The 11,669-nt window shown below is 36.0% G+C and overlaps 1 protein-coding gene across 1 annotated transcript; it reads left to right on the forward strand.

Annotated features, from left to right (window-relative positions):
- Positions 1 to 639: 639 nt before the first annotated feature.
- zgc:113333 (beta-N-acetylhexosaminidase) lies at positions 640 to 10,715 on the forward strand. The gene is made up of 14 exons (XM_067372479.1): positions 640 to 891; positions 1,322 to 1,405; positions 1,525 to 1,816; positions 1,908 to 2,017; positions 2,286 to 2,373; positions 4,250 to 4,414; positions 4,874 to 5,057; positions 5,822 to 5,893; positions 7,599 to 7,803; positions 7,997 to 8,079; positions 8,319 to 8,394; positions 9,275 to 9,370; positions 9,500 to 9,589; positions 10,005 to 10,715. The coding sequence occupies exons 2-14, from the start codon at positions 1,326 to 1,328 to the stop codon at positions 10,201 to 10,203; spliced, it is 1,740 nt and encodes a 579-aa protein (XP_067228580.1). The 5' UTR covers positions 640 to 891; positions 1,322 to 1,325; the 3' UTR covers positions 10,204 to 10,715.
- Positions 10,716 to 11,669: the final 954 nt, after the last annotated feature.

Raw genomic sequence — 11,669 nt, forward strand, 5'->3', positions numbered from 1 at the left:
TGCCCAATCAAAGCAATCAGTACTAGGCTATGGGCGGGACTTAAGATTAATAAACTGTAGGCCTACAGCCAGGTCAACTATATTGTCACATGTCACTCTGGGGTATTCATTCATCGTTGTTGCATCTTGCAACCAATATATTGGTTTTCTAAAAACATAGAGATTAAACGTTTCACTTAAATTGTTATGCTGATTTAATCGCATGCATTTGCAATCACATTAAAATAAAGCAAAATACTAGTATTTTCACTAGTTAACTCAGATTTGGACTTGCTATATAAAATATAACTACGAAAAATGTTTTTAGATGCTGCTGTTTTTGACTCACTTGACATGCTATGTGAACTATTCACATCCTATTGGTTTTTAAACAAAGATGAGTCACATGATGTACAACCCTTGGCAAAAATTATGGAATGTGATTTGTTTGTTTGCTATAAAGTAAAAAAGCTGGATGAACATCATCTAAGTGTGGTGATTCCATACTTTTTTGCCAGGGTTGTACTATATATATTATATGCGCATATATAAGATATGTTACGGTCGGTATTTGTGGTTGTACCTTTTACAGTCTATGGGTTGTATCTAAAATAACCCATGCCGTAAAGCGCCGACGTGACGCGCACACTTACTTTCACTGTCACGCTCACTGTTTGCGTTCAGGTGTTCGTTTTGGTCATGTGCATTAAGATGTTTGCCAGCCATCTGTCATCATAAATTATCGATGCAAATAAGCTGCTGTGAGTATATCACGTTGTACAGGTTGAACCTGTCGAGGTTTCAGCCGCACAAATGCACTTGCAGCACCAAGAAACTACACGCGGAAGTAAATCTGTCTGTTTATATGATTCATAAAGTCTTTTACCTAAAGGATTAATGATCTTTAACAAAGTAAGTAGACGTTTTGATATTTCTAAGAGTAACAATATGCATTCATTTTTAAAGCCTCTATTTAAGAAAGAAAACATTTCTCCTTTAAGTCAGAATTGTGAGAAAATATATAAAATGCACGATAGCCTTTGATTATTGATGCATTTTCTTTATTTTTTAAAATGAGACCAAGTACTCATTTGCATTTGTAAAGTTTTTTTTTAAAGTGTTTTATGGCGATGATGATAATAATAATAATAATTATTATTATTATAAATGCTTATACTTAATAAATACGTATTTAAAATAGTTTTTCCTATTGTCATTATAAACAGGTAAACATTTTTAGCTTGTCATTATTGTGGATTTCAATGCAAGTTTTACATTTTAAAGGTTACCTGAGTTTAAAGCCTGCCTTAATTTTTATGGTTTATATCCCATTCACCTGCAGAGACATGAACAGTCAAAAGTTAATGAGGTTAATCATCTGTGGCTTGGTGATCGTTGCCATGATGAAATTTTTCTTAAGCCTCAGGTGAGGATTGTAGTTCTCAAAGGTCTTCATGTACACATTTGTTTCTATGCACCTTTCAAACCAGGCTTCATTGTCCTAAAGAAGCTTGTAACTGCAGTTTGTTTATCTTCTATTTATAGGACAAGCCAAGGCGCAAGTGAAAAGACACACCAAGTTTTACAAGGTGGTAAGTTCTGGGCTAGCCAGCATATCCCACCGCTGAATCTGGATAAAAATCAGGAGGATCCTGTCAAAATAGAACATGCAGATCCAGAGGTTAAGCCAGAGGTTCAGCCAGAGAAAAAAGACACAATCCAATCAAACAAAGAGGAGTTGAAACCAGAAATTCCAAACAATACACCGACAGATCCACTAAAGATTGTGCACTTAGATCTGAAAGGTGCAGCACCCAAAGTCAAATATCTCAAAGAGGTGGGAATCAATGCATGCAAACTGAATAGTTTCAAACGTGCCTGTATGACTAGTGTCCTTTTTTAATATTTCCATTCATGTTCTTTAACAGATATTCCCTCTACTGTCATCTCTGGGTGCTAATGGGATATTGCTGGAATATGAGGATATGTTTCCCTATGAGGGGGAACTCGCAATTCTCAAATCAAGCTTTGCATACAGGTGGGTGATTGATTCAGAGCTTCTCACTGAACTTGACTTAATTTGACTCAAAAATAGAAATTCCATCATTTACACACTCTCATGTCATTTCAAACCTGTATGCTGTTATTTTTTTGTGAAATGCAAAAGTAGGTATCCTGACGAATAGTTACTGTATGCAGCAATTTCATAAACTCATGATTTATTAATCTTAATCTTGATTTCTTTATCTTAATCTCTATTTATACATATATTTCTCACTTGTTTATCTTTATTGTTTACATAAAAGTCCGGAAGATATAGAGGAAATCAAGTCACTGGCCAAACAGCACAAGCTTGAACTAATTCCTCTGGTGCAGGTGTTCGGACACTTGGAGGCAAGTACAGAAGAAGCTAAGTATCATAACTATAGATATCTCAATTCTCAAACATGTGCCACTACATACACCAATCAGGCATAACATTATGAGCACTGACAGGTGAAGTGAATAACACTGATTATCTCCATCACGGCACCTGTTTGTGGGAGGGTTATATTAGGAAGCAAGTGAACGTTTTGACGTCCTCAAAGTCAATGTGTTAGAAGCAGGAAAAATGGGCAAGCATAAGGATTTGAGCGAGTTTGACAAGGGCCAAATTGTGATGGCTAGACGACTGGGTCAGAGCATCTCCAAGACTGCAGCTCTTGTGGGGTGTTCCCGGTCTGCAGTGGTCAGTATCCATCAAAAGTGGTCCAAAGAAGGAACAGTGGTGAACCGGTGACAAGGTCACGGGTGGCCATGGTCCATTGATGCACGTGGGGAGCGAAGGCTGTCCTGTGTGGTCTGATCCAACAGACGAGCTACTGTAGCTCAAATTGCTCAAGAAGTTAATGCTGGTTCTGATAGAAAGGTGTCAGAACACACAGTGAATCACAGTTTGTTGTGTATGGGGCTGCATAGCTGCAGACCAGTCAGGGTGCCCACGCTGACCCCTGTCCACTACTGAAAGCACCAACAGTGGGCACGTGAGCATCAGAACTGGACCACGGAGCAACGGAAGATGGTGGTCTGGTCTGATGAATCATGTTTTCTTTTACATCACGTGGATGGCCGGGTGTGTGTGCGTTGCTTACCTGGGGAACACATGGCACCAGGATGCACTATGTGAAGAAGGCAAGCCGGCGGAGACAGTGTGATGATTTGGGCAATGTTCTGCTGGGAAACCTTGGGTCCTGCCATCCATCTGGATGTTACTTTGACATTTACCACCTACCTAAGCATTGTTCCAGACCATGTACACCCTTTTATGGAAATGGTATTCCCTGGCTCTTTCAACAGGATACTGCATCCTGCCACAAAGCAAAGATGGTTCAGGAATGAGTTTGAGGTGTTGACTTGGCCTCCAAATTCTCCAGATCTCAATCCAATCAAGCATCTGTGGGATGTGCTGAACGAACAAGTCCGATCCGTGGAGGCTCCACCTCGCAACTTACAGGATTTAAAGGATCTGCTGCTATCATCTTGGAGCAGATACCACAGCACACCTTCAGGGGTCTAGTGGAGGCCATGCCTCGATGGGTCAGGGCTGTTTTGGCAGCAAAAGGGGGACTAACACAATATTAGGAAGGTGGTCATAATGTTATGCCTGATTGGGATATACTTCAGTAAGGCGCTAAAGGCACCTTCACATTTTTTTACATGTGCAATGAGGTCAGTGATTCATGGTGGTTGTGTTTGGAGGCAAAACACATTCAAATGCTAAGCTCACGCACGCTCTTACATCAAGTACAGGATTGTTCTCAGTTTAATGCACATCTTAATGATTGAAAATGACTTATTTTAAAATGTAATTCAAAGACTGAATGTCTAGTTTGGCGGTTAGTGTACACTGATTCTATAGTCTGCATTTATTTTAAACAGACAAATAATCAGCAATTAACTTGTACTTAGCCTACACTTTAAAAAAGGTATTGTGACAGTAAAGGATATTTTAGCAAGTTAGTAGTACTTTTGACAATAAAACAAAAACATATTAATCATAGTGTGGCTTATTTTGTTTACATTTTAAGCGTTTTATGATGATAATGCAATACCCCACCCATTGATATCACTATGGTATTTGGTACAGGGGCCCAGCAAGATGGTTTGTACCTAGGGCCCAAAATTTGGTGGTACGCCCCTGGCTGTAGATGCATTGTGATTTTACTTTGACTTTATTAGCATGCCTAACACTGCTGCTTGCACTTATCCATTCTTTCTGTTCACATTTCAGTTTGTGTTAAAACACGAGAAGTATTTCAGATTGAGAGAAGTGGAAGCGTTTCCCAATAGCTTAAACCCTCTGGCCCCAGGAAGCATTGACCTTGTTCAAGACATGTTAACGCAAGTTATGAACAAGCACCCGGAAGCAGAGTGGTTCCACATTGGTGCTGATGAGGTTTGTGTATCTTTATTGTTTTACTCCCTAAAAAGTAACTTGGTTAGGCCTACTTTTTATTTTGTATTTCAGTAATGTGTTATGTTAGTTTTGTGTTACTCTTTCACACCTGGGCTGCAATTGCTTGTTTTTCTTAATAAAAAAGTTATATTGTTGGCAAATGTAAAGGCCCTTTGACATCAAAAGTGAAATGAATAAGCCTGAAGGAAAATCTTTCAGCTGTGCTGCCATTCTGGGGTGCGTTTCCCATAAAACAACATAACTTGCTGTTCTGCATCGTTAACGAAAGCTAGTCACGATGACTGTTTCCCCAACAGTTCCCCATTTTTGCTTATGAGTATGGTTGAATTGGTTCATCAAAGGTCAGCAACAAAGACATTGGTTAATAAAGTGAGATTAAATACATAAAGTATATTTGTGTTATTTAACATGTTTGAAAAAGTACCAAAATACATTTAGGTGCGTGGCCTGGGCGAAAGCGAAGACTCCAAGCGCTGGTTGGAAGCCAACAATGGAGACATGGCAAAGCTGTTCCTCAATCATGTGACCGCAGTGGGGAGATTTATGACCAAACTGAAGCGAGGAATCAAGCTGATCTTGTGGGATGACATGTTTAGGATGCTCAGCTCCGACTCTATCAAAGGTTTAATGCAAGCCTTTAAATTCTTAAATTCTTTAAAATACAGGTGTCAATTGAGAAATTTATTTTTATGAATTCTCATTATCAGAGTTTGTCACAGCTCCAAAAGCATAGGTTTTATTTCGAACCAAACTCTATGGAAATGACCAAAATATGCAAACTCACATTGCACACATGGCCCAATTACTGTAATGTATTTGCATATAATGATAGTAAAAAAAGATTTTTAAGTTTTTATACTCATTCATATTACAGTGACACCTATTGGTGTGGATTAAGCAAATCATTGTGACTGATGCCATTGTAGATGTGTTCACATGTGTATTTGTCTCCTTCTGAAATAATTTATTCTCTAACTTAAAGGGTTAGTTCACCCAAAAATGAATATTCTGTCATCATTTACTCACCCTCAAGTAGTTCCAAACCTGTATATAATTCTTTGTTCTGCTGAACACAGATGAAGATATTTGGGGATCTTCTTGGTTGCAAACATTTCTTTCAAATATCTTCCTTTCTGTTCAGCAGAACAAAGAAATTTTTACAGATTTGGAACAACTTGAGGGTGAGTAAATGATGACAGAATTTTCATTTTTGGGTGAACTATCCCTTAAAAATATGAAGGGAAAAAAAAGTAAATAAAGTGGTGGGATAATGTGGGGAAAAATGTTACTTTGTGCACCCTTAAGCTTTCAAAAATACAAAAATGTCAGTAGCACAGAGAAGCAAGTGTAATGTTTTTGATTCTGACATGAGTGTTCAATATTTAGCATCAGGTTTGCAAGATCTCGCATCGCCCATGATATGGACGTACACCCCAGACATGGATGTAAAAGTGATCGGTGAGGCCGTGTTTTGTTTCTTATAAAACTTATAAATCTATAAAACTCCTCACTGTTCAGTGATAACTCACCTTTTGAGATCAAAATAGGTCACCTATGGGGTTTGCATAGATCCATTGAGAAACTGTTTTTATTGGGGGTTTGTTTCAAAGAACTTACTGTTTTAATAAGTACTGTACAGTGCTTCCTTTTACTCTTTACTTTAAAAACTAATGTCTATAAATGGTAATATTTTATGTATTTGAGGTCTGAGATGTGTGAACTGTGAAAAAAGAGAGGGCAAACAATTTGCAGTTTAGCTCAGTATTGCCGTCTAATCAGCCAATATTGTCATAAATAGCCTGCGTAGCACTTCATCTTTTATAAGATGAGATTTTGACTGAATGTTTTTTTTTTTGTGTGTGTGTGTGTGAAAAATTAGTTTTGGATATACAGTACAGTCCAAAAGTTTGGAACCACTAAGATTTATGTTTTTAAAAGAAGTTTCTTCTGCTCACCAAGGCTACATTTATTTAATAAAAAATACAGTAAAAAACAGTAATATTGTGAAATATTATTACAATTTAAAATAACTGTTTTCTATTTGAATATATTTCACAAAGTAATTTATTCCTGTGACGCAAAGCTGAATTTTCAGCATCATACTCCAGTCTTCAGTGTCACATGATCCTTCAGAAATCATTCTAATATGCTGATTTGCTGCTCAAGAAACATTTAATGTGTACAATTGTACAAAATATGTGTATTTTTTTTTTCAGGATTATTTGATGAATAGAAAGTTAAAAAGAACAGTGTTTATCTGAAATCTAATCTTTTGTAACATTATAAATGTCTTTACTGCCACTTTTGATTGATTTAATGCATCCTTGCTGAATAAAAGTATTAATTTCTTTAATTTCTTTTCAAAAAAACAAAAATAAAAATTCTTACTGACCCCAAACTTTTGAACGGTAGTGTATAATGCTACAGAAGCTTTGTATTTCAGATAAATGCAGTTCTTTTGAACTTTCTATTCATCAAATAATCCTGAAAAAAAATATATAATACACATATTTTGTACAATTGTACACATTAAATGTTTCTTGAGCAGCAAATCAGCATATTAGAATGATTTCTGAAGGATCATGTGACACTGAAGACTGGAGTAATGATGCTGAAAATTCAGCTTTGATCACAGGAATAAATTACTTTGTCAAATATATTCAAATAGAAAACAGTTATTTTAAATTGTAGTAATATTTCACAATATTACTGTTTTTTACTGTATTTTTAATTAAATAAATGTAGCCTTGGTGAGCAGACGAAACTTCTTTTAAAAATATTAAAAATCTTCGTGGTTCCAAACTTTTGGACTGTACTGTATAAGGTAATAAAAATAAATAAATAAAAAAACAAATCCCTTAAAATAACTACAAATGAGCATGTAAAGCAAAACATTTTTGCATTCCCCCGCCCTACACAATGTTCTCACCTTTTTTCCCCCTTTACCTGTTTGCATCCCTGTGTTTATTAGCTTACAATGGCTTAATCTATGCACATTATTCAGAAGAAAAGAGTTTCTCTTTTATAAAAACTTTTAAAATTCACCTCTGAAACAATTCAACTTCTTCATAAAACATTAAAAAATCTTACCCAACCCAAACTTTTGAACACTAATGTATGTCACATTTTTTGCCCTCATTTCATATTTACTTGTTATTTGTAGGTAGTTATATCGCTAAGTTTGAGGAGGCTGGATTTCACAGCGTGTGGTTTGCTAGCGCATTTAAAGGAGCCTCTGGAATTGACCAGATGTGGACTCCAATCGATCACCATTTAAAAAACCACCTACAGTGGCAGCAAGTCATTACATCAATGCCGCAGTACAAGTCTGTGAGATACCAAGGCATTGCACTGACTGGCTGGCAGAGGTAAGCTTGCAGTTTTACTCCGTTGTTTCTTCAAATATTTGCCATCAAACATGCAATGATGCAAACCGTAAAGATATAAATGTTTTAGGAACTCCCAAACCTAAAGCATTACTGTGTTTGCAATCTAGTAAATGAATATGCATATCAACAACCATACACTATTATTGTTAATGAAAAACAACGTATGTTTAAGGTATGAGCATCACACTGTGCTGTGTGAGCTTCTCCCAGTGGCCATCCCTTCTCTGGCTGTCTGTCTTCAGACACTGAAATATGGTGAGAGTATATGAAACATGGTGCATATGAATATATATATATATATATATATATATAAATATATATATATATATATATATATATATATATATATATATATATATATATATATATATATAAATATAAAAAATATGGAATATGCTGACCAACATATTTTATTTCAGGAATGGTTAAGTGAATAAAATCAAATGTGATGTATTGCAAAGGTATCATGCTGTCATGTGTTTTGTTTGTGTCAGGTTCATTTGATGCCAAGGCACAGAGTGAGGTACAACGCATCATTGGCTGTGAAATTGAGCTAAGCAAAAATGAATGGTATGAAATTGTTCATATTTATATATAATATATTTTTACATTTAAATGAAAAGATTTTGATTTCTGCTGAACTTTCTATTCATCAACAATCCACAAAAATATTAAGCAGCAGAACTGTTTTTAACATTAGTAATAATAAAATGTTTCTTGAATATCAAACCATTTCTGAAGGATCATGTGACACTGAAGACTGGAGTAATGATGCAGAAAATTCAGCTTTGATCACAGGAATAAATTACATTTTAAAATATATTCAAATAGAAAACTGCTATTTTAATGCTGCCTTTCAAGTGCTATCGGAAATTTAATAGTTCCCCGCTTCAGAAGTCGTGATTACGAGCTTGTCGGAATGAACAGAAATTATGGGAGACAAAAAAAATAAATTAAATTTAGTCGCCCATTCATTGACAATCATATAAATAGTCCGCTTGCTCATGTTTCTGTAATTTCAGTCAAATGCAGGTTATTTTCACTGTGTATAAAACATACAATATGCTTCAAATGATTATTCATATATGTAAATATGCACTACATTAATGACAAGACAAGACAATCTAGCGACTGTAAGAAAAACAACTAATAAATCATACCTGTCACAACAGCTCTCCGTCTCAGGAATTTGGGTATGTGGTAAACAAGACATCAGAGGGCGTTCATGTGAAATTTTTACCTAGGAAACTCTTATTTTACGATAATTCTGAGAGCATGTGAAAGCTGCATTACTGTTTTTACTGTATTTTTGCTCAAATAAATGCAGGCTTGTTGATCATAGGAGACTTAAAACATACCTACCTCAATCTTGAATGGTAGATGTTAAAATAAATTTAAAATGGAATGGGTTGTAATGTTTATAATGGATCTTTTCTTAAATGTTCTGCAGTAAGGTTGTTTCCTTTCCTGGCTCGGATGTTTATGAAATGGTGAAGAAGATCAAAAACAACCTTGAGAGTTCAGTCAAAAAGATCATGGAAAGCTAGTGAGTGATTGAGTCTGCTTCATCTGTCAGATAAATATGAGCTCAAATGACATTCACACAGAGCATAGGCCAGTATTAATTCTCTTTCACATGGACTTTTTGTTGTTTTGTTTGTCTTGTGTTGTGCAGCCATGTCAGGGGATCATTCAGTTCTTATAATCGCAAACGTAACTTTGCAAATCCACGAAATCTTGGATTTTTCAGAGATGAGCTGAAAAAGTAAGTTGTTTTTTTTCCTCATATTTTTCAACAATTACCAGCATGTATATTGTCGTCTTATATTTTTCATAAAACATTTTGTTTATTATTTAGATACAGGGTTTCCACAGTCATAGTGAGGCATTTGTTGTTTTGAGACGGTACTTTTTAGTGAAGTTAGAAACGGTTTGCATTTGTTAAATCCTTGTCCAGTTAATTAAGACTGACTGGAGAGGTCGTGCAAAACTCACGGAAATATATTTGTCAAAATGTGTTGGAACACTTAATGTCTGCTAACAGGTGTAGGGGTTACTATAAACCAACAACTAGAAATTCTGGTTGAAAGAGTTGATCAAGTAAAGCTAGTTCATGCTGTGGGATAAATAAAGTGCACGGATATACAGTAACTTAAAGTTTTGCTTTTCTTCTTTGTCAGGTTGATGAATGAATGGGATTCCTTTTTACTAACTTTCCGGGAAAGTATGGAGGCTATCTTCTACCCAGACACATTAGAGGAGTGGTTGGAGGAGAACGTCAATGAACACATAGAAAGACTTAGTGAAATGGTAGTTGACATAGAACGAATCATTGCACTCAATGGACAGCCAAAGGTTGATCCCTTGAAAACTAGGTGAAAAAATCAACCGGACCAACAGGAAAGACATTCCAAAATGTGACTTTCAAACCTGTTGTACTCAGTAACGGGTGTTTTTTCCATCTCGGGGATCTTGCTTATTTCTTGAAGGCTTCACTGGAAGTGATAATAACACTAAAAAAATGCAGTACACTATGTATGCACTTCTTTAAGAAGTGGACTCTCTACACTGTGCATTGATGCTGTTTTTCGTACTTGAGTTAATGTAAATGATTTACCTCTGCAGTTAAATTGGTACAGCTTGTGTTTTTTATTATTATTATTATTATTATAAATGTCTAGGGATTAAATCTCTTTAACATGCAAGAAGTATTTTGTACATTTGTGTAGTATGTTCAAAGGCAAAATGTGCAATCCTTAAAGGTCCTCTAAGCGATGTCACGCATTTTTAGGCCAAAACATTTTTTGTCACATACAGCAAACATCTCCTCACTATCCAATAGCTGCCTGTCCCCTGAACACACTGTAAAAAAAAAAAAAAAAAAAAAAATGCGGTCTCTGTATGAGGAGGAGGAGGAGGAGGAGGAGGAGGAGGAGGAGGAGGAGGAGGAGGAGGAGGAGGAGGAGGAGGAGGAGGAGGAGGAGGAGGAGGAGGAGGAGGAGGAGGAGGAGGAGGAGGAGGAGGAGGAGGAGGAGGAGGAGGAGGAGGAGGAGGAGGAGGAGGAGGAGGAGGAGGAGGAGGAGGAGGAGGAGGAGGAGGAGGAGGAGTGTTTTGTTTGAAAACACTTCGAACGTATTGAGTGCCTCAATAAAGGTGTCTTTGGTGTTTCAACACTGTTACAACAGCTTTCTTATAGTTATACAGATGTTCATTTAGAAAAGCATTAAAAGTGAAAACCTGCTGGTCCTGGAGCTTGGATTACATTTACAGCCTCATAACAATACTAAAATCACTCAACATGATTTGCTTGGAATTGTTTCATTCCTGTGTTTTAGGGGGTTTACAATGTAGAATAAAAAAATGGTGGAAGTTATTTTGTATTGTATTGTTTTCACTGTTTATTACTGCAAAATCTCAACAACATTTACAATTCAATGGTTTCTATGCGTCCAGTATTCAGACATGTTTAGATTCCACAGTGAATATTAAAAGAAGACTGGGGCCAGTTATAAAAGATTTCTGTCTCAGTCTGAGAGTGATAAATGAAAGTCAATGTAATAATATATGATAATAGTTAATTTTAAGAAAATATGTGCTGTTACTTATCTGTGATCAAGTATGTTCAAGCATGCAGGAAAGTAATATTTCACTTCTATTTTCAAAGGTCTCTTACACAGAAACAAACAAATTTGCTTGCATACTATGGCTTAACACATTTATTACCCTGAATAATTATCAAGATTTTGGCAGAGTTGAAAGATATTCTCTCCCAGACACTGTACATTTCAGTCCAAATCCATGATTTTTTATTAAAAACTGCATTAAAATATTGGATCAGTTTTGTC

Source organism: Chanodichthys erythropterus, chromosome 3 (assembly GCF_024489055.1).
Source record: "Chanodichthys erythropterus isolate Z2021 chromosome 3, ASM2448905v1, whole genome shotgun sequence".
In the NCBI taxonomy this organism is placed as follows: domain Eukaryota; kingdom Metazoa; phylum Chordata; class Actinopteri; order Cypriniformes; family Xenocyprididae; genus Chanodichthys; species Chanodichthys erythropterus.

What these genes read in the sequence shown, in the direction of transcription:
- zgc:113333 (XM_067372479.1), top strand. Translation starts at nt 1,326, where the DNA reads ATGAACAGTCAAAAGTTAATGAGGTTAATCATCTGTGGCTTGGTGATC. An exon ending in AGGTGTTCGGACACTTGGAG is followed by an intron (nt 2,374 to 4,249) that starts GCAAGTACAGAA and finishes TTCACATTTCAG; the next exon opens with TTTGTGTTAAAACACGAGAA. An exon ending in TCCACATTGGTGCTGATGAG is followed by an intron (nt 4,415 to 4,873) that starts GTTTGTGTATCT and finishes AAATACATTTAG; the next exon opens with GTGCGTGGCCTGGGCGAAAG.